The sequence below is a fragment of the Taudactylus pleione genome, unplaced genomic scaffold (assembly GCF_031769625.1).
Source record: "Taudactylus pleione unplaced genomic scaffold, aTauple2 ptg000041l, whole genome shotgun sequence".
NCBI classification, from domain to species: Eukaryota; Metazoa; Chordata; class Amphibia; order Anura; family Myobatrachidae; genus Taudactylus; species Taudactylus pleione.
Window position 1 is genome coordinate 49873560 of NW_028284443.1, and position 24027 is coordinate 49897586.

Consider the following 24027-nt stretch of genomic DNA (forward strand, 5'->3'; position numbering starts at 1 on the left):
TATACCAGCATCCCCGGATGAGTACCGGCGTTCTGGTACCGGCGGGGGTGTAGGGAAGACTGCATGGACGTCAGGACTGACTGTCCATGCTGTACTACCAGATGTGCAGCCACAGCTGCTTGAAGAAAACTTCAGGGGCTCTTCTTAGCCCCACTCCAACAGGTGCATCCGACTCCGGCCGGGCACCAAACTAAACTGAGGTGCCTTGGCTCGGGGGCGGGGTATAGGAGGGGGACCCTAGTGCATCCTGGGAGGACTGAAAACTTAACTCTATGGTGCCCGATGCCTGACGTCATCACCTATACCCCAAGGTATCCTGTGGAACCCTATGGACTTCGTAGAAATAGAGATAACAAAGGTAAGTTCTTACCATATCTCATATTTTTTCTTGTGTAGTGGATACGCGCCTGCTTGCTATTGAATGGAAAGGGCTTAAAGTTAAAGTTAGTGGGCATGCAGTTGAAGTATAGTAAAGGCGTGGTGTGGGCGCATAGTCTTGAATATGGACCCTGAAGTAGAAATGAGTGATTGAACGATTACGACATCGTTATCGTTCATTAATCGTGCAGTGAATATGCCAGCATCAACCAGCGATGCACGCTCTGGCTGGTCGTTGTTGGCATCTGTCATCACCTGAACATGCAGGCCAACCTACCGATATCGACAAGTTGTGCATGTTCGGGGATGAGAGAGGGTGCCTGCACTGAATGACATACCGTTCAGTGTGGACACGTTATCCACTGCATAGGAAGATGAACGATTGAACGATTACAATGTTGTAATCTTGTGTAGTGGATACACACCTTAAGCTAGATTAAAAAAAGAAAAAAAAAAAAAAAGATGTGGATTGCATACGCAATAAAGTATAGGCTGCCCGATTTTAACATGCCAAAATGCACCCGGCCCTTTTAGCGGTGCCCAGCTAAAGCAGCATGCCCTGTGCCTTCCCCACCCGCAGGCCACAGTGTCCAGCAGGTGGAAAAGTTGTGGTTACCGAATGCCGCCGGGTGAATAGATGCCGGGAGAGCTTGGGAGAAGACCAGCACCTCTGTAAGTGCTGGGCATGCTCCCAAGTGTGACAAATTGGGACCATGAATACATGCCCCCCCATCCCATTACAGGAGCGCGCATGCAGAGACTCCCTAACTGCAATTCAGCGCTCTGCCCTACCCCCAGTCTGGCGGGAACACTAAAGAAAAGACAATTTTTGTCTTGAATCTTAATCTTTAGTATGTTGCTATTTATAAACAGCTTTCACCTACAGACCAAACCTCTTCAGACAGGTGTACCAGCTGTAACACGTTCCAAAATACTAGAGGAACACCATAACAAAGCAGTTACCTAATGAAAACAATTTAGCAAAAATATACACAGTACTCACATTTATATCAACATTAAAAATATAAATGTAAAAAATACAATTTGACAATAAAGTCTCAATGTATTGCTCTAAGACAGACGTAGTATCAATGAGCTACTGGATAGGGAGAGAGCAACAAAACAAGTTATTTTCTATACATTACATCAGTCTAAGAATCCTTTGTTTCTGTACTAAATCTCATGCACTCAGTACATGTGTACCACATAAAAGGATATTGAACGACGACAGTTTGACATTTGTATGCCTCCACAAAATCATGGTTGGAAACAGCATATGTGCACCTAGAAATTAAAATAAAAGTTAATAGAAGGTGTTATCACAATCCTAGATATAACATGTTTATAAAGCACAAGGTCAATGTGATATATTGTAACATTTATTACTATTTACAGAACATAGTTGATGGATGCTTTATTTTATCAGTTGGTGAAAGACTGGCAGCTTTGTAAGAAGTTCAAATAGGATGGGTACAGAATGCCCCCTCTCTCTACCCCAACCTAACCTTCCCCCTAGTGCCAACCCTAACCTCCCCCCTCCCGCACCCTAAAACTAGCCCTCCCTCAAGTGCCTGATCCTCTACCTATTGCCAGTAGTTATTATGGTGGTCGGGATGCAGAAGCTGGGATTCTGACAGCGGGAATCCCCTCCATCGGTATTTTAACCGCATCCCGCTCAAACAATTCAATGTGGCAACATATTGAAAAAGAAACAGACGAATCTCAGGTGCACAACTCCAAATTATTGATAATATGTAAATGCAATAACATTTTGCAATCAATAGAGGTTTTTAGCATAATCATGGCCAAGGTTATGGGCCTACCCACCATATCCATGTAATCTCTGTAGGGTAGGTCCCTAACATACTATAGTTCAAATCCAGAGTGCAGGACCCCCCCAAAGTGGCCCAGCTAAACTGCCCCAGGGCACTACCTGGGGCAGTTTAGCTGGGCCAGTTTGGGGGGGTCCTGCACTCTGGACTTGAACTCTAGTAGGCCCATAACCTTGGCCATGATTATGCTAAAAAACCTCTATTGCTTGCAAAATTTTATTGCATTTATATATTATCAATAATTTGGAGTTGTGCACCTGAGATTTGTCTGTTTCTGTGCCTGCAATTAGTCTCATCAGGTAGCACCTCCCATTATATATATATTCAGGTTGTGCAGTCCAGGAATCTTTCCCATATACAACATATTGACAAACCAAGCAGCTGGTCATACAGTAGGTGTCTGACATATTTATGTACTTTGCCTTCCATGAGACCCTGTCACTACATTACATTCTGGGAAAATGAGTCATGTGACACCTATGGGTGGGACCAAAACACAAACCACACACAAAAGGTCTTCTTGTATCTGGTCAGTGTCATGAGAGAGTGTTTGTCAGCCATTGTACAGCACAGGAGGATAGTGATAGTAAATACTAGTATACTTTTACCTAAAGCAGTTAGGCATATCAATTTTAACCTGTGACCTACTGTATCCCACAAACACCAGCCCCTCATGTCTCCTTCATAACCAACCATTTATCATCTAAAGTTTCAGAAAGAGCACTTCCGATTCCCCTATGTTCTACCTCATTGTACGGTTATATGTGCATTACATTAATTACTGACAACAATTAGATCAGGCTGAAGCAAAGGTAAAATATGAGATATGGTAAGAACTTACCCTTGTTATCTCTATTTCTACGAAGTCCATAGGGTTCCACAGGATACCTTGTGGGTATAGGTGTGACGTCAGTCGCAGGGCACCAAAGAGTTAAGCTTTCAGCCTCCCAGGATGCACTAGGTCCCCCTCCTATACCCCGCCCCCGGGCCAAGGCACCTCAGTTAGTTACCAAGCCATAGGCAGGAGGAGGAGAAGGAAGAGAGAGAACAAAGATCTGGACACATACAAGAATCACATTCTCACCAGAGGGAGACGGAAAACCGGTGACCAGAGCAAAGCCCATCTGCAGCACAGGTGCGACAGGGCGGGAGTCCTGTGGAACCCTATGGACTTCGTAGAAATAGAGATAACAAGGGTAAGTTCTTACCATATCTCATATTTTCTACTTCAGGGTCCATAGGGTATCCACAGGATACCTTGGGGATGTCCCAAAGCAGTATCCTTTAAGGGTGGGGACGCTCCTGTGCAGAAAGGAGAATCCGCCGCCCGAAGGAAGCATCCTGAGAGGCGAAGGTGTCAAACCTGTAATACCTCACGAAGGTATGGACAGAAGACCACGTAGCAGCCTTGCAGATCTGAACTGCCGAGGCACCACGTCGAGCTGCCCACGAAGGACCCACAGACCTAGTGGAATGAGCCTTCAGAGAAGGAGGGACCGGTAGGCCTTCATGAAGATAAGCTTCAGAAATAGCCATACGGATCCAGGCTGCCAAAGTTTGCTTTGAAGCAGGCCAACCCTTTTTACAGAAGCCATAGAGGACAACAAAGCGTCCGACTTCCTAAACAAAGAAGTGCGGTCAACATAAGTCCTTAAGGCCCGCACAACATCCAAAGAGGCCTCACCCACGGAAAGACCCGGTGAGTTAAAGGCCGGAACAACTATTTCCTCGTTAACATGAAACTGGGAAACAACTTTGGGAAGAAACTCGGGCCGAGTGCGGAGCACTGCCCTGTTCCCATGAAAAACCAAGAAAGGGGGTCTACAAGAAAGAGCCCCTAACTCAGAAACACGTCTGGCTGAAGCAACGGCCAGAAGGAAAACAGTCTTAGCTGTTAGCCATTTAATATCCACTGAGCCCAGTGGTTCAAACGGCGGTCCTTGGAGAGCCCTCAGGACCACAGCCAAATCCCAAGGCGCCACAGGTGGAACAAAGGGCGGCTGAATACGGAGAACACCTTGCATAAAGGTGCGCACATCCGGGATTGTAGCAATCCTACGGTGAAACCAGACAGATAGGGCCGAAACCTGTACCTTCAAAGAAGCAAGGCGAAGCCCATGATCTAGTCCCGCTTGCAGGAAGGCGAGAATCCGAGACAGACGAAACTCCCGCGGTGCATAACCTCTCGGTCGACACCACTGGAAGAACGTATGCCACACGCGATGGTATATCCTCGCGGAAGACGGTTTCCGAGCTCGTAACATGGTACGCACCACAGAGCTGGAAAACCCCCAGGACCTCAGCATGGCCGTCTCAACAGCCACGCCGCCAAAGACAGCCGAGTCAGGTCCGGGTGAAGACAAGGACCCTGAGACAGAAGGTCCGGTCGTAGCGGCAACCGCAGAGGACTGTCCACGGACAGACCCTGAAGGTCTGAGAACCAGTGCCGTCTGGGCCACGCGGGAGCTATCAACAGGAGCGTCCCTCCTTCCTGTTTGAATTTCCGGATTACCCGTGGAAGAAGGGAGACCGGAGGGAACAGGTATGCGAACCTGAACGTCCACCGGACGGACAGAGCATCCACCAGAGACGCCCCTTCGTCTCTTGTGCGAGACCCGTACACCGGCAACTTGTTGTTGTGCCGGGACGCCATGAGGTCGATTTCTGGAAGACCCCACCTGTCCACCAGTAGTTGAAAAACGTCCGGGTGCAGGGACCATTCCCCTGGATGAACGTCCTGGCGACTTAGAAAGTCCGCCTCCCAATTTAGCACTCCCGGGATGAAGACCGCTGATATGGCCGGAAGATTGCGCTCCGCCCAAACCAGGATCCGAGAGACCTCTACGAGAGCCGCCCGACTGCGAGTTCCTCCTTGCCTGTTTATGTAGGCCACGGTGGTAGCATTGTCCGACTGGACCTGCACCGGGTGACCCTGGAGAAACCGCTGTGCCTGCAGGAGAGCATTGAAGACCGCACGGAGTTCCAAGATATTTATTGGAAGCTCCGCTTCTGTCGGTGTCCACCTGCCCTGGAACAAGTGTGGACCCGAAACTGCTCCCCAGCCCCGAAGACTGGCGTCCGTTGTCAACAGGACCCAATTTGGAACCCAGAACGGACGTCCCTTGTTGAGGTGGGTCGTCTTTAACCACCACGCAAGGGACAGGCGAACCTCCGGGGTGAGCACAATCGTCTGGAACTTCAGAGACTGAGGCAGCCCGTTCCACTTGGACAGGATCAGGTGCTGCAGAGGTCTGGAGTGAAACTGGGCGTATTCCACCATGTCGAACACCGACACCATGGAGCCCAGTAACCTCATCGCCGAGTGTAAGGACACCCGGCGGCTGTGCAGACAACTGCGCACCCTTGACTGTAAAGCAGAGATCTTGTCCTCCGTCACGAAGATCCTTTGCTGTCCCGAGTCCAATAAGGCTCCAAGATGCAGAATCCTCCGAGACAGGATTAGAGTGGACTTCTGCCAGTTGATTAGCCAGCCGTGCCGTTGCAGCAGTGCAATGGTCAGGTCCAAGTGGTGTAACAGGAGCTCTGGAGATCCTGCCACCAATAACAGGTCGTCCAAGTACGGCAACATGCGGACTCCTTGCAGCCGCAGAGAAGCCGCCATGACCGCCATAGCGTCCTGTATGTCCAATGACACCATGTAGTCCCCAGGTTCCAGCGCCAGAATGATGGACCGTAGGGTCTCCATCCGAAACTTCGGGACCCGCAAAGACTTGTTGAGTGCTTTGAGGTTGAGAATCGGACGATATGACCCATTGGGTTTCTGTACCAAAAATAGATTTGAATAGAAACCCTGGCCCCTCTGGGAGAATGGAACAGGCACTATAACTCCAGCCTGGAGCATAGTGTGCAATACCTTCCGCAGCTCCGTAGCCTTGTTCCGGTCTGATGGTACACCCGTGGTGAAGAATCGAGCCGGGGGTCTGTGCCGGAAGGAGAGGGCGTACCCGTGAGAGACCACCTCCAGAACCCAAGTGTCTGTCGTAGTGAACGAGCAACACCGAGAGAACTGCAGCAGGCGGCCTCCCACCCTGGGATCCCCCAAGGGGAGACCCGGACCGTCAGGCCGCAGGCTTGTCATCTGGCTTGGGGGCTGGACGTCTGGTACTCCATGCCTGTTTCCGGGGCTTGACCGATTTCTTAGGGCCAGCCTGTCGAGGAAACGACTGTGGTTTGGGCCTGCCCTGGGCCCTAGATGACCGAAAGGACGATGGTCCAGAACCAGAAGGAGCAGCGGCCGACGGGAGACAAGCAGATTTGGCTGCCGCCAGCGTGGCCACAATCTTATCCAGATCCGGACCGAAGAGAACTTCTCCGGTAAACGGCAACGCTTCCAGACCTTTCTTGGATCTGCGTCCGCCTTCCAGGATCGCAGCCACAAGGTGCGACGAGCAGCTACCGCTGCTGAAGAAATTCTAGACACCAGAGTACTAATGTCTAGAGCCGCCTCGTTGATGTAGGTGGCCGAATCACGGAGATTGCCAATCAACTCCGCCTGTTCGGCCGGACAGTCGGATTCAAAAGAAGCCTCTAATGAATCCGCCCAGCGCTCCATCGCTCTGGCAACCCAGCAAATGGCCATAGCCGGCCGTGCTGCCCCCCCTGCAAGGGAATAAGCGGACTTCAGGCAGATTTCTACCTTGCGGTCCGTAGCATCCTTAAGGGAGGACATGGATGGCATCGGCAATGTGGCACTACGGACAAGACGGGTCACGTGAGAATCCACCTGTGGAGGGGATTCACACTTAGCAAAATAATTATCCGCGAACGGATAAGCCACCGCCAGGCGTCTCTGCGGCTGGTATCATTTGCCAGGTTGTTTCCACGCCTCCTCTAAATGGTCCACCAACTGACCCGAAAGAGGAAAGACTGTGGCATCGCCCTTCACATCTTTGAAAAAGGCATACTTAGATTTAGCCGCTGGGGGAACTTCGTCCTCAATCACCAAGGCTGTGCGGACCGCCCGAATAAGTCCAGGAATATATACTTTGGACTTAGCATCAGCGTCCTTAGTATGGAAAGGTTCCTGATCGTAAGGATCCAGAATCTCCCCATCATCAGACGTCCCTTCGTCATCCTCATAAGGAGCGGACAGAGACGCCACCGGCCTTTTATGAGGCCGCATCACAGACTCCCCTTGCAACACATCCGACAAGTGCTGTACAGAACTCGTCAGGGAGTTAACCCACGCTGGCTCCTGAGAACCCGGGAGCGGGGAAATAGGGAGACTGTGGGGTACCACCAATTGTCGTGGGAACCCCTGCATGGGTGACGACACCACAGACTGCTGGGACAAACCCATCGGAGTAAACGCGGGCTGCGGAGCTAACTGGCCCACTAAAGCTGTTAACGCCTGAGCGAAACAAGCCCAGGGCGGCTCCTGTACCGGTGCTGTAACCGTAATAGGCCGCGCCATGGACAAACACTGCCGGCAAAGGCCCTCCGCGCTACCCTCCCCCTCCGCTAACGGTACTTTGCACGTGGTACACTGTAGCCGGAGGGGAAAATCACTTTCAGACATTATGGCACCACGTATGTGACCTCTCTCACCAATTAAGTATTAAATAGGCGAGAGACCACCCTGCAGCACCGCACCGCAAGGGCTTTAGCAGAAAGAACAGGGACAGTAATAAAGCTGACAGTTTAGAGAAGAAAAGTTACAGGCAGCGCTAGCACAGTCACATACAATGCAGAGAAATAACAATTCCTGCACTAACAGCGCTGATCACTCAACTACACAGACACAGGGCCTGGTAGGACACAGCGCTGCATACACAGACCTGAGCCACAGCGGAGGAGAGGTATGCGGGGGGACCCAGACCACGATGCTTCCTTCCAGACTTCCAGCAGCGTTCACCATGCGTTGCAGAGAAGATGGCCGCCGAGGAGCAGAGAGAAGCTGGCCTGGGGGAGGAGCGCTGACACAGGACCAGTCAGCACAGTGCAGAGAGGGCTGTGTGCAGCGGGGGAGGCGCCGGCTGTGAGACAGGGAAGGCGCGCTCCCCTGGCATGCATTTAACCCCTGGGACGCCGCAGCGCTACCGCTCTGCTGCGGTCCGCTGTCCCAGGGGGTAGTGGAAGCGCAGGTTGGTCGCCTGGCTCCACGCTGCAGCCAGTCCCCAGGGAGCCCCCTGCCTGGGGACTTAGGACCATGTGATCAGCGGGGACCCACCGCGGGACCCCGCTGCTTACCTCTGTCCCCCTTGAATCCGGCCATGGTCCGGAGCATCTGGGGTCACCGCTAGCTGTGACCCCAGACGCCCACCAGCATCCCCGGATCAGTACCGGCGTTCTGGTACCGGCGGGGTGTAGGGAAGACAGCATGGACGTCAGGACTGACTGTCCATGCTGTTCATCCAGATGTGCAGCCACAGCTGCATGAAGAAAAAGCTTCAGGGGCTCTTCTAGCCCCCACTCCAACAGGTGCAACCGACTCCGGCCGGGCACCAAACTAAACTGAGGTGCCTTGGCCCGGGGGCGGGGTATAGGAGGGGGACCTAGTGCATCCTGGGAGGCTGAAAGCTTAACTCTTTGGTGCCCTGCGACTGACGTCACACCTATACCCCCAAGGTATCCTGTGGATACCCTATGGACCCTGAAGTAGAAAAATGTAATTGCCATTTGTAATTTACTTGGTGCTCTTTTCTGCAGCATAACAAATCTATTCTGTGGAGGTTTGGGTAGCAGTAGTGGCTGTACAAACTGATAACACACAGCTATTTGGGTGCCCGCTCCAGTGTTCATGAACATGCAGCCCTATATTCTGTAGGGACTAATACTAATTCTAAGCAGTTTTTACTTTCATTGATTTCCTGGGTTCAAACAAAAAAAAAATCAATATAAAAATTTGTGGTACATACAAAAAATTATACAAATACCATTAAAGCGAACCAAACTAATGGTGGGTACACACCTGAACGATATAAATTTAATTTGAGAGATGAATAATATATATCGATAGTGCATTGACAGGTGTGTACACCCGCTATATCTGAATGACAAATAAGTTTGGCGGGTTGGTGTGTACACCCAGCTTAACATTCCTATGTTATTTCAGTTTAGTAACTGGTGTGTGTGTCACATCAACTCCATTGTAAAATGCAGGTGAAGCAATACTACCTTGATTTTTTAATACAACAGGGCTTGACAAATCCCGGGGACCAGGTCGCCATGGCTACCAGATTTTGCTGCCTGGCTACCAGATTTTGCTACCTGGCTACTAGATTTTGCAGTGAGGGAGGAAGCAGATCTTCATCAGCTCCCGTGGTATTGCGGCGTTCATTTCATGCACAGGAGTGCATGCGCCGAATGTCGTCTGCAGTGACTACTGTGCCTGTGTCCGTCCCATCCTGCGCTGACTCCTCCTGTCCTGCTCTGATCCCTGCTATCTGTCTCAGTCTACGCTGATCCTCCTGTACTGTCTCCTACAGTATCTCTGGCTGCATAAAGCTCCCCGGTAACAGAGTCTATGCATGGCCAGGGATTGCGGAGCAGTTTCAGAGGGATAGTGGTGTGACTACAAGGGGAGGGGGTTCTGTTGTACTTTCTGGCACTATTGTTTTATATGAAATGTGGTCCGTTATTACCTGGCGGGTGGAGCAGAGCAGTGAGGGGGCCTCCATTTTACTATATCCATTCAACTGTGACCATTTTGTGGACCAGTATAGTGTGTATAACAGTTGCATAACACACAGAGCTGTGCTCCTCAATCACTCCTGTAATTTTTTTGGGGGGGACAGTGATCTGGCTCCCACACTTTCATCCTGGCTCCTAGATTTTAGAAAAATTTGTCAAGCCCTGTAATACAACATATTCATATATTTCCCTTGTGATAAGCAGTTCAGCCCACAATGGCTGTGAATAAGGCAGTGAAAATTGGTTCAGCCCTCAAAATGGCTACATGCACTGACATACATTTTAAGGTAAAATAAATAGTATGCTCATTTAAAAGGCTAAGCTTACAGACATTTAAGTGTGACTTAAAAGGGAATTCAATTAGCACCGTTAATTTAACGGACGTGAAAAAGGTAGCCTTGGGCTTTAACGTCTAACTATTCAAACCCTTTTTCAACTGAGACTTTGTAACGCCTGTTAAATTAATGTGTTAACCCATAGAATCTGTGATAAGCTCATGGACTTACGTGTTAACTTAACGCCCGTTTACAGGCTATTTATTGGGTTTAAAAAAAAAAAAAAAAAACCCTGTTAGGAGAACCTTCGGGTCAAATTGATTTCACCCCTTTATTATGACATTTTACCTTAAGTGAGCTGCAAACATTTCATCATAGGGAGGCTCCAGCATCTGCTGACACTTTTCTTCTGGAGCAGGCAACTAAACAATAAAACAAATGAATACATGTCATAGGCAGGGAATTTAGGGTGTCCAGCATTATGCAATACATTTATAATAACTGTGTTTTGCATATTTTCTTAACTCCTTGAACTACTAGATGAATAAGAAAAATGTTGAATTTGATGCAAGTACTGTAAATTTGTCTTTTTTTTTTACACCTTTCACTATCCTGCTAAACTAGGAGTATCCAAACTTCCACAGGATGTCTGCAGGCCGATGCATCATGCACCACATTCCACGTTTTCAGGATCACCTTGGGAGTTGCCTCAGCTGTGCCTCCTTGTGTCTGTCATACCAGTACATGCTGACACTAAGCAGCACCATGTCTACAACAGCGCACATTTCTGGGGTTTACTTATACCCCTCTCACATCACAAATCTGGGTCGTATCCGGATTTTGTACACGTGTCCATCCCGGGTGCGACCTCTTTTAGACTGGCGGCCCGACCCTGCTTATTGCTGGGTCAATGACGTCACCGCCATCACATACCGAGCCGGCGCTTGGAAAGGAGATTGGTTGAGTGTCTGCGGTCGACCAGTCGATCTCGATCTATGCTTTGGCCACCCCTAACCCATAATATAGTTCATGGACTGCTGGTACCTACCTGGTGCACAGTGCAGGCCCCCAGACACTCTATATCAGTGAGGTATAACAATATTCGGAAAGCAGGGACAGTCATCCATTATTCAGAGAGGCTCTGTCAGCGTTACCAGCTGCTGATTGGTTGGCGTCACCATCAGTTATGTAAAAGTGAGGGGGCTGGATTTGGTAGCGGCTGATTGGCTGTTGCAGCCATCATTCAGAACAGCTCGGAGGGAGAGTGGGAGGAGCGGCTATTGGCCCGCTCACAGAGAGCGACCGAGGGGCTTTTTCTTCTCGTCTCCTGGCATGTGAGGCAGCAAAGCTGTAAAGCTGTAGCAGCCCAGGCCCTGCCCAGCCCACCCATGCCCAGCAGCGACGTTGGAACAGCGGCCAATAGGAGTCAGCTTTATTTCTGTTGGCTAGTGAATGACACCTGAATGAGAAAACATGGCGGCCTGCACTGTAATTATTGCTAACCTCAACGCTGGAGGTATAACCTTTATATTACCAGTTTACAAAGTTTTACATTGCTGCTTTTGGCCACTAAGTGCCCTTGTAGATTGCTGTGCTCCAGGTGCTCACACATCCAGGTGCTATTCCAGACCAGGTGGGTAAGGCCACAACTAACTGCTCTCTATTTCGCATGACTAAGATCCCAGAGGAGATAGAAGCGTTGAGAGGGGATAATATGTTTGTTGATGTATAACATTTGTTCACCGATGATGGATTGAAGTATACCTTCAATGCATCATCGGTATACCTTCAATCCATCACTAGGTTTCTTATGAAGTGTATACACAGGCACACTGAAGTGCCAAACGTCATTGCATAGCAGTATGTAAAGGTAATGGTAGGTGACATCACTATACTGTGACGTCTTGGAAATTCACAGACCTGTGGGGGTCATTCAGACCCGCTCACGAGGGAAGTTCGCTCCGCCGGGAGCTCCGTCGTGCGCATGCGCGAGACCCGGCGAGCGACGAGAAATAATTATTTCTCGTCGCTCGGGGTCTCGCACCAAAGGGGGCGTGCTGTCGATGGTGACTGACAGCACGCCCCCTTTGGTGGGCGTGCCGGGGGCGTGGCTGCCAGACGGAGGCGTTCCCATGGGAACGCCTACCGTCTGAGTCCGGCCCCACTGACATCAGTAATGATGTCAGTGGGAGTGACTTTGGCTCTGATAGAGCCAAAATCACTCCTGGGCTTGCGGCAGCGAGACCCTACCACAGGGTCTTGTCACAAGCCCGATGGTCGCTATGGTCTTTGACCATCGCGACCATCATCATGGACGCTCGCATAAGCTATGGGTGGTAACCCACAGCTATGCGAGCGTCCAAAAGGCCACTCCACATTTAAATAGGACGGCCCTGATTCAGAGCGAGCGCTCTGGTCAGAGCGTTCAGCTCTGAATCAGGCCCTATGTCAGTTGTAATCTGACATCTTGTGAGTCAGTCTGAACATCACCTAGGATTCTCATGGCAAAGCAACGTGAATTATCGGAGTTCGAACGGGGCATTATGCTGGGTGCTCAACGGATGGGTCATTTCCTTTCCGAAGTTGTGCAACAGTCCTTTATGTACGGTGTCACGTGTATACTGGGAATACCTCATGGAAGGATTACCACCCACTATGGACAGCACAGTGGCCGACCACGGGTGCTTAATGATCGTGACCAGCGGCATCTGGCCAGAATTGTCAGTGGTAACAGACAAGCGACACTGGCTCAAATCACATCCACATTCAATGCTCGCTCTGAATCTGGGCGTTTTTTGTTTTTTTTGTGCGGCCTTGTGGCCGCTCGCATAGCTATTGCACACAGCTATTGCGAGTGGCCAGGATGATGGTCACGATGGTCAAGACCATCGCGACCATCGGGCTTGCGACGAGACCCTTGTGGTAGGGTCTCGTGGCCGCAACCACCAGAGAGCTTCTGGCTCGTCCCCTTTGGTGTGAGACCCAGTGCGACGGAGCACCCGTCGCTAGCTGGGTCTCGCGCATGCGCACGACGGAGCCAGCTCCATCGTGCGCATGCCCAGTGGGCAAACCGACCAAGTTGCGAGCGCTCAGCGTTTGCGACCAGGTCTGAATCAGGCCCCATGACCCCAGTTGTCAACAAGGCACCATGCAGGCTGGTGGTGGTTCCATAATGGCGTGAGGTGAGTTCACGTGGCATGGGTTGGGTTCGCTGGTCCACCTGAACATGTCATTGACTGATGACCACTACGTTGCATTGCTTGATGACCATTTGCAGCCCTTCATGGACTTCATGTACCCCCCTACGATGGAATATTCCAGCACAGCAGGATAATGCACAGTGTCATCAGTCCCAAGTTGTCCAGAATTGGTTCAAGGAGCATTCTCCAGAGTTCCAACGAATGGTGTGGCTACCACGTTAACCTGACATGAACAGAACCATTCGCATCCAAGATCCTGCACTGCCAAATATAAGGGAGCTGTGGGAAGTATCCAGACGGCATGGGTCAACACCGCTCCGGAGGTCTTCCGTCAACTTGTGGAATCTATGCCATGTAGAATTGCTGCACTTCACAGGAATTCAATTCAACATGATGCCCAGCTATGCAAATATTGGTCATATACTGTAGGGCAGACGTCAAAAGATTTCCCTTGCACCTCTATGGGATCCTATTCAAGAATAGCACAATGCTTTTTAAACTAATATCTTATTATCACATCCCTGTGGGTGTATAATAGGACATATATATGACTGACCGTTTCTAGCAGCTATCTGGTAACGATATTCCCAGTGGATACGGTTCAAAATCTATCAAATTTGATTGGTTTCGCAAATATATGATGGTTGTAATTGTATGTGGTTTTGAAGGAAGGAGATCTACAGTATGTATTATAACACATATGAGGTAAGTGAATACATTCCAAAGTTTATAGGAAGGCCGGGTAGGTGAATGGGACGTTGCGTATTTTTGGAAGACAGTAATAAATGAATAATCTAAGATTAATGTTAAGGATAAATTGTCATTTTTCTGTCTAATCCTTCTTTAAGTAGTTTGAGAAATTATGTTAGGATAATTTGGAAATGGTTCGATGGAGACATTAAGAAGGTTATACTTTATACTTCTCTATGTATTTGCTGAATCTACAGATCCTTTTATAAACGTTACTACTCTTGAACTTACATAGAAATTTATTTGATTTATTACCAGTTTTTTATAAAGTGCACACACATTCTGCAGTGCTTTACAGAGAATATTCACATCAGTCCCTGCCGCAGTGGAGCTAACAATCTATATTCCCTACCACATCCTCACACACATACACACTATGGTCAATTTTTGTGGGGAGCCAATTAACCTACCAGTGTATTTTTGGTGTGTGGGAGGAAACGGAGCACCCGGAGGAAACCCACGCAAGCACAAGGAGAATATACAAACTTTACACAGTTAGGACCGTAGTGGGAATCGAACCCACAACCTTAGTACTGTGAGGAAGTAATGCTAACCATTACACAGTCTGTGGTGCCCACATTAAGATGGTTTTCCATGACAACTGTACTTATATTGGTCTTAATGCATATTTCATGCTGCACTGAAGCTAACAATATACATTTATAAAGACTGTCGTTTTGCACATAACTTACACCAGAATTCCCCTTCTGACGCACTGCTATCACTATGGGCCTGATTCAGAGATGGACCCTAATGCGATCGCACCTGTGTTTCTTATGCAATGCAGCTACGAAAATATGCTGTTTGTAAAGATCACCTGAGCATAAGAAGGCCCACTGCTGCCTTATTACCTGCGTGCGACGACGCATACCTGTGTAAATATCGGTACCATCAACGCATGCCGGCGGCCATCTTGCCCTTGCGGAAGGTCTGACCAGCCGCAGACTTGGGATCTCTCCTCTCATGCAGAGGGCCCTCAAGCTGCGTATGCACTCGCAGTGTTTAAATTTAAGCACGCCCATGTAACGGCGTTTAAACAAACAGGCATGTCTGCGTTTTTCTGACTAACTACCTTTCAATCACTGTGCAATGTATTCCGATGAGCATCCGTAATTGCAATGCGAACACAGATCACACGCAGTGCGGCTTAAACGCATGAGCATTGGTAAAAAAAATTGCTCGATTTGCATACGTAAGTCGCCATTGTGTTCATCTCTGAATCGGGCCCTCCCTATCCTATAAGAGGATATTGGTGTGGGTTAACCCCCTATGGCTCTTCTAGTCTCTCTCCGGAGCAGGAGAGATCTGATACAGGTTAGTGCAAGCTGCCTTCTGACAATTTATGCTCTGCAGAGACCCAAGCAAACAAAAGTCGATCGGCGGAAGTCCCAGATCTATGATAGTATCCAGAAAAAGGCAGAAAAAGGAAGGAAAGAAGGCTCTTTTTGTGGGGCACTCTTTTGTCTTATGTTTTTTGTTAAAAATATGAGATATGGTAAGAACTTACCCTTGTTATCTCTATATCTACGAAGTCCATAGGGTTCCACAGGATACCTTGGGGTATAGGTGTGACGTCAGTCGCAGGGCACCAAAGAGTTAAGCTTTCAGCCTCCCAGGATGCACTAGGTCCCCCTCCTATACCCCGCCCCCGGGCCAAGGCACCTCAGTTAGTTACCAAGCCATAGGCCGGAGGAGGAGAAGGAAGAGAGAGAACAAAGATCTGGACACATACAAGAATCACATTCTCACCAGAGGGAGACGGAAAACCGGTGACCAGAGCAAAGCCCATCTGCAGCACAGGTGCGACAGGGCGGGAGTCCTGTGGAACCCTATGGACTTCGTAGAAATAGAGATAACAAGGGTAAGTTCTTACCATATCTCATATTTTCTACTTCAGGGTCCATAGGGTATCCACAGGATACCTTGGGGATGTCCCAAAGCAGTATCCTTTAAGGGTGGGGACGCTCCTGTGCAGAAAGGAGAATCCGCCGCCCGAAGGAAGCATCCTGAGAGGCGAAGGTGTCAAACCTGTAATACCTCACGAAGGTATGGACAGAAGACCACGTAGCAGCCTTGCAGATCTGAACGGCCGAGGCACCACGTCAAGCTGCCCACGAAGGACCCACAGACCTAGTGGAATGAGCCTTCAGAGAAGGAGGGACCGGTAGGCCTTCATGAAGATAAGCTTCAGAAATAGCCATACGGATCCAGGCTGCCAAAGTTTGCTTTGAAGCAGGCAAACCCTTTTTACGGAAGACATTGAGGACAAACAAAGCGTCCGACTTCCTAAATGAAGAAGTGCGGTCAACATAAGTCCTTAAGGCCCGCACAACATCCAAAGAGGCCTCACCCACGGAAAGACCCGGTGAGTTAAAGGCCGGAACAACTATTTCCTCGTTAACATGAAACTGGGAAACAACTTTGGGAAGAAACTCGGGCCGAGTGCGGAGCACTGCCCTGTTCCCGTGAAAAACCAAGAAAGGGGGTCTACAAGAAAGAGCCCCTAACTCAGAAACACGTCTGGCCGAAGCAATGGCCAGAAGGAAAACAGTCTTAGCTGTTAACCATTTAATATCCACTGAGCCCAGTGGTTCAAACGGCGGTCCTTGGAGAGCCCTCAGGACCACAGCCAAATCCCAAGGCGCCACAGGTGGAACAAAGGGCGGCTGAATACGGAGAACACCTTGCATAAAGGTGCGCACATCCGGGATTGTAGCAATCCTACGGTGAAACCAGACAGATAGGGCCGAAACCTGTACCTTCAAAGAAGCAAGGCGAAGCCCATGATCTAGTCCCGCTTGCAGGAAGGCGAGAATCCGAGACAGACGAAACTCCCGCAGTGCATAACCTCTCGGTCGACACCACTGGAAGAACGTATGCCACACGCGATGGTATATCCTCGCGGAAGACGGTTTCCGAGCTCGTAACATGGTACGCACCACAGAGCTGGAAAACCCCCGGGACCTCAGCATGGCCGTCTCAACAGCCACGCCGTCAAAGACAGCCGAGTCAGGTCCGGGTGAAGGCAAGGACCCTGAGACAGAAGGTCCGGTAGTAGCGGCAACCGCAGAGGACTGTCCACGGACAGACCCTGAAGGTCTGAGAACCAGTGCCGTCTGGGCCACGCGGGAGCTATCAACAGGAGCGTCCCTCCTTCCTGTTTGAATTTCCGGACTACCCGTGGGAAAAAGGGAGACCGGAGGGAACAGGTATGCGAACCGGAACGTCCACCGGACGGACAGAGCATCCACCAGAGACGCCCCTTCGTCTCTTGTGCGAGACACGTACACCGGCAACTTGTTGTTGTGCCGGGACGCCATGAGGTCGATTTCTGGAAGACCCCACCTGTCCACCAGTAGTTGAAAAACGTCCGGGTGCAGGGACCATTCCCCCGGATGAACGTCCTGGCGACTTAGAAAGTCCGCCTCCCAATTTAGCACTCCCGGGATGAAGACCGCTGATATGGCCGGAAGATTGCGCTCCGCCCAAACCAGGATCCGAGAGACCTCTACGAGAGCCGCACGACTGCGAGTTCCTCATTGCCTGTTTATGTAGGCCACGGTGGTAGCGTTGTCCGACTGGACCTGCACCGGGTGACCCTGGAGAAACCGCTGTGCCTGCTGGAGAGCATTGAAGACCGCACGGAGTTCCAAGATATTTATTGGAAGCTCCGCTTCTGTCGGCGTCCACCTGCCCTGGAACAAGTGTGGACCCGAAACTGCTCCCCAGCCCCGAAGACTGGCGTCCGTTGTCAACAGGACCCAATTTGGAACCCAGAACGGACGTCCCTTGTTGAGGTGGGTCGTCTTTAACCACCACGCAAGGGACAGGCGAACCTCCGGGGTGAGCACAATCGTCTGGGACTTCAGAGACTGAGGCAGCCCGTTCCATTTGGACAGGATCAGGTGCTGCAGAGGTCTGGAGTGAAACTGGGCGTATTCCACCATGTCGAACACCGACACCATGGAGCCCAGTAACCTCATCGCCGAGTGTAAGGACACCCGGCGGCTGTGCAGACAACTGCGCACCCTTGACTGTAAAGCAGACATCTTGTCCTCCGTCACGAAGATCCTTTGCTGTCCCGAGTCCAATAAGGCTCCAAGATGCAGAATCCTCCGAGACGGGATTAGAGTGGACTTCTGCCAGTTGATTAGCCAGCCGTGCCGTTGCAGCAGCGCAATGGTCAGGTCCAAGTGGTGTAACAGGAGCTCTGGAGATCCTGCCACCAATAACAGGTCGTCCAAGTACGGCAACATGCGGACTCCCTGCAGCCGCAGAGAAGCCGCCATGACCGCCATCACCTTGGTGAAGACACGTGGTGCTGTCGCCAGGCCAAAAGGTAACGCCCGAAACTGGAAGTGGTCGCTGCGGATTGCAAACCTGAGGAACTGTTGATGGCGCAAAAGAATAGGGACATGCAGGTAAGCGTCCTGTATGTCCAATGACACCATGTAGTCCCCAGGTTCCAGCGCCAGAATGATGGACCGTAGGGTCTCCATCCGAAACTTCGGGACCCGCAAAGACTTGTTGAGTGCTTTGAGGTTGAGAATCGGACGATATGACCCATTGGGTTTCTGTACCAAAAGTAGATTTGAATAGAAACCCTGGCCCCTCTGGGAGAATGGAACAGGCACTATAACTCCAGCCTGGAGCATAGTGTGCAATACCTTCCGCAGCTCCGTAGCCTTGTTCCGGTCTGATGGTAGACCCGTGGTGAAGAATCGAGCCGGGGGTCTGTGCCGGAAGGAGAGGGCGTATCTGTGGGAAACCACCTCCAGAACCCATGTGTCTGTCGTAGTGGTCGACCAACACTGGGCGAACTGTAGCAGGCGGCCTCCCACCCTGGGATCCCCCAAAGGGAGGCCCGGACCGTCAGGCCGCAGGCTTGTCATCTCGCTTGGGAGCCGGACGTCTGGTACTCCATGCCTGCTTCCGGGGCTTGACCGATTTCTTAGGGCCAGCCTGTCGAGGAAACGACTGTGGTTTGGGCCTGCCCTGGGCCCTAGATGACCGAAAGGACGATGGTCCAGAACCAGAAGGAGCAGCGGCCGACGGGAGACAAGCAGATTTGGCTGCCGCCAGCGTGGCCACAATCTTATCCAGATCCGGACCGAAGAGAACTTCTCCGGTAAACGGCAACGCTTCCAGACCTTTCTTGGAATCTGCGTCCGCCTTCCAGGATCGCAGCCACAAGGTGCGACGAGCAGCTACCGCTGCTGAAGAAATTCTAGACACCAGAGTACTAATGTCTAGAGCCGCCTCGTTGATGTAGGTGGCCGAATCACGGAGATTGCCAATCAACTCCGCCTGTTCGGCCGGACAGTCGGATTCAAAAGAAGCCTCTAATGAATCCGCCCAGCGCTCCATCGCTCTAGCAACCCAGCAAATGGCCATAGCCGGCCGTGCTGCTCCCCCTGCAAGGGAATAAGCGGACTTCAGGCAGATTTCTACCTTGCGGTCCGTAGCATCCTTAAGGGAGGACATGGATGGCATCGGCAATGTGGCACTACGGACAAGACGGGTCACGTGAGAATCCACCTGTGGAGGGGATTCCCACTTAGCAAAATAATTATCCGCGAACGGATAAGCCACCGCCAGGCGTCTCTGCGGCTGGTATCTTTTGCCAGGTTGTTTCCACGCCTCCTCTAAATGGTCCACCAACTGACCCGAAAGAGGAAAGACTGTGGCATCGCCCTTCACATCTTTGAAAAAGGCATACTTAGACTTAGCCGCTGGGGGAACATTCGTCCTCAATCACCAAGGCTGTGCGGACCGCCCGAATAAGTCCAGGAATATATACTTTGGACTTAGCATCAGCGTCCTTAGTATGGAGAGGTTCCTGATCGTAAGGATCCAGAATCTCCCCATCATCAGACGTCCCTTCGTCATCCTCATAAGGAGCGGACAGAGACGCCACCGGCCTTTTATGAGGCCGCATCACAGACTCCCCTTGCAACACATCCGACAAGTGCTGTACAGAACTCGTCAGGGAGTTAACCCACGCTGGCTCCTGAGAACCCGGGAGCGGGGAAATAGGGAGACTGTGGGGTACCACCAATTGTCGTGGGAACCCCTGCATGGGTGACGACACCACAGATTGCTGGGACAAACCCATCGGAGTAAACGCGGGCTGCGGAGCTAACTGGCCCACTAAAGCTGTTAACGCCTGAGCGAAACAAGCCCAGGGCGGCTCCTGTACCGGTGCTGTAACCGTAAGAGGCCGCGCCATGGACAAACACTGCCGGCAAAGGCCCTCCGCGCTACCCTCCCCCTCCGCTAACGGTACTTTGCACGTGGTACACTGTAGCCGGAGGGGAAAATCACTTTCAGACATAATGGCACCACGTATGTGACCTCTCTCACCAATTAAGTATTAAATAGGCGAGAGACCACCCTGCAGCACCGCACTGCAAGGGCTTTAGCAGAAAGAACAGGGACAGTAATAAAGCTGACAGTTTTGAGAAGATAAAGTTACAGGCAGCAGCGCTAGCACAGTCACATACAATGCAGAGAAATAACAATTCCTGCACTAACAGCGCTGATCACTCAACTACACAGACACAGGGCCTGGTAGGACACAGCGCTGCATACACAGACCTGAGCCACAGCGGAGGAGAGGTATGCGGGGGGACCCAGACCACGATGCTTCCTTCCAGGCTTCCAGCAGCGTTCACCATGCGTTGCAGAGAAGATGGCCGCCGAGGAGCAGAGAGAAGCTGGCCTGGGGGAGGAGCGCTGACACAGGACCAGTCAGCACAGTGCAGAGAGGGCTGTGTGCAGCGGGGGAGGCGCCGGCTGTGAGACAGGGAAGGCGCGCTCCCCTGGCATGCATTTAACCCCTGGGACGCCGCAGCGCTACCGCTCTGCTGCGGTCCGCTGTCCCAGGGGGTAGTGGAAGCGCAGGTTGGTCGCCTGGCTCCACGCTGCAGCCAGTCCCCAGGGAGCCCCCTGCCTGGGGACTTAGGACCATGTGATCAGTGGGGACCCACCGCGGGACCCCGCTGCTTACCTCTGTCCCCCTTGAATCCGGCCATGGTCCGGAGCATCTGGGGTCACCGCTAGCTGTGACCCCAGACGCCCACCAGCATCCCCGGATCAGTACCGGCGTTCTGGTACCGGCGGGGTGTAGGGAAGACAGCATGGACGTCAGGACTGACTGTCCATGCTGTTCATCCAGATGTGCAGCCACAGCTGCATGAAGAAAAAGCTTCAGGGGCTCTTCTAGCCCCCACTCCAACAGGTGCACCCGACTCCGGCCGGGCACCAAACTAAACTGAGGTGCCTTGGCCCGGGGGCGGGGTATAGGAGGGGGACCTAGTGCATCCTGGGAGGCTGAAAGCTTAACTCTTTGGTGCCCTGCGACTGACGTCACACCTATACCCCAAGGTATCCTGTGGATACCCTATGGACCCTGAAGTAGAAATATAACTTTCATTATATGCTCTAAAATTGTGGTACCTTAGGGTAAATACAGGGGTACGCCCAGTATGAATGGGACTTTAACTAAATATACAGACATATGACACAGACATACATGAAACATATAAATGGTATTGTCACCAAAAAAGTGGCGAAAATATTCTTAATTATAATTTGAGAATAGAAATTCTCATACAGGGTATGTTCCTTCTTTCTATAAATATGTTTATGTATCAATAATATTTTCCAACCATGTGTTATGACACATCTAAAGGTTAGTCCAAGATGCAGTAGTAGGAGTGTTATAACAACTAGTGCAAGATTCCCAAAATTTGTGTAGCAGAGAAAAAGAAATTGTCACGACTTGGAATATTGTATAGGTCATATAATCACATAATTTGTTCACATATAGTCATAGAATCTTGCACTAGTTGTTATAACACTCCTACTACTGCATCTTGGACTAACCGTTAGATGTGTCATAGTTAAAGTCCCATTCATACTGGGCGTACCCCTGTATTTACCCTAAGGTACCACAATTTTAGAGCATATAATAAAAGTTATATTTTAACAAAAAACATTAGACAAAAGAGTGCCCCACAAAAAGAGCCTTCTTTCCTTCCTTTTTCTGTCTAAGATTATACTCGGCTCTTGGGAGCACCACCAACTGAGATATTGTATGAGAGATAATATAGCTCATATTATTACTTCTATTTTGGTCTAGTATACAAATATTCATCCTTACTCTGTGCGGAGCAAAAAAACCCTCTTTTTGAAACTTCTAAGTAAAGGAAATGGTGATATTCCCAGGGGATAGACCACCCAAAAGTATGCTTACTCCCCTCCCCCCACCCCTATATAAGTGGAAAATCCCTTTAAAGGACACAAATAAAAAGGAGCAAAGGAACATGATAAAACAGCATCACAAAATCATTAAATAAAAAAAGAACGAAAAATACCCAAGTGTGCTTCCTACCTGTAGTCTGGGATTGGCGATGTGAGGATGTCTAAATGAAACCAGGTCCGAGAAACTGAAACCATTTTTTGACTCAATAGCCTCCGCGACCTACATTAATACACAATACCAAGACACAAATCATTGTCAGCTTTTTAGCCATTCTAGTTTGTTCACAAAGCACACTGCACAAAATAAATATCACAAAAATGATTAAGACTTAACAGTTTACACATTTATGAGGACTACAAATAATCAAATACAAATAATCACTCTGTTGAAGTAGGTGTTTGTATTCTGAATTTATTCCAATTACTTCATAATAATTTAATTAATAATTCAATGGGGGGGAGGGGGGGTTGTAGCTCCCGTAACTACCATCTAAACTGCACTGGAGCTATTCAATTATTTGCGTGACCAGCCCCTTTCTCATGAGAGAATGCACGATATTAGCAGTGTTAAGCAGCTTCTCCCATACTAAAGTGTAGGGAGCGCTGCAGTAACGGGTTCCGGACTGTAGATAGACAGTAATTAGTTAGAGCACAGGTTCTCAAACTCAGTCCTCAGGACCCCAAACAGTGCATGTTTTGCAGGTCTCCTCACATAATTACTAGTGAAATAATTAGCTGCACCTGTTGATCTTTTAAAACATGTCAGTGACTAATGAATACACCTGTGCACCTGCTGGGTGACCTGGAAAAAGTTAACTGTGTGGGGTCCTGAGGACAGAGTTTGAGAACCACTGAGTTAGACAATGTCTAGATAGACCCCAGATGTTAGACAGTCAATAGGCAGACAAGTACAAAAGTCGACATGTACAAAAGGTCGACACACTAAAGGTCAACATGTAAGAAGGTCGACATGGTCAAATGGTTGACAAAAATGATCAACATTTTTTTTGTTTTTTTTTAGGGTTAGGTTTATGGTTAGGCATTCACTGGAGGGTTAAGGTTAGGCACTTACCAAGACGGTTAGGATTAGGCACCAGGAGGGAGGGTTAGGCACCTACCCCGACGGTTAGGCACTTACCGGAGGGTTAGGCACTAGAAGGGACGGTTAGGTTTAGGCACCAGGAGGGAGGGTTAGGGTTAGGCACCAAGGGGAGGGTTAGAGTTAAGGTGAAGATTAGGCTAAAAAACAAAAAATCACGTGTCGACCATTTTCATGTCGGCCTTCTTAACTGTCGGCCTTCTTACCTGTCGACCTTCTTACCTGTCGACCTTCTTACCTGTCGGCCTTCTTACCTGTCGGCCTTCTTACCTGTCGGCCTTCTTACCTGTCGGCCTTCTTACCTGTCTAATATCTGGGGTCTATCTCTTATACCACACCCTGCAGTAACGGAGCGCCCAGCACTCACGACCAGCTCCAAAGCCCTAATTTACACAGATCTCAGGAGAGTGCGATCAGAAACCTGCAATTGATTAGCTCCTGTGCAGTTAAGATAGTTACTGCTACAAACAATTGGATCACCCCCTATATGTCTTCAATTTTGGTGGTTTTCACCGATTGATTTTCAGTCACACAACTGTGAGATTTTGCTTACAGATCATGGACGTTGCTTCACG

At 50.0% G+C, this 24027-nt stretch overlaps 1 protein-coding gene across 2 annotated transcripts in view; it reads right to left on the reverse strand.

Moving 5' to 3' along the window:
- The window catches only part of PCID2 (PCI domain containing 2), a 75996-nt gene that overhangs the window by 45613 nt on the left and 6356 nt on the right, over positions 1–24027 (reverse strand). For both annotated transcript variants that reach the window (XM_088458581.1, XM_088458585.1), the window contains exons 3-5: positions 22484–22573; positions 10487–10560; positions 1595–1662 (exon numbers count right to left, since the gene is read on the reverse strand). In XM_088458581.1, the coding sequence (XP_088314707.1) occupies positions 1595–1662; positions 10487–10560; positions 22484–22573 (232 nt within the window). The remainder of the gene's footprint in view (positions 1–1594; positions 1663–10486; positions 10561–22483; positions 22574–24027) is intronic.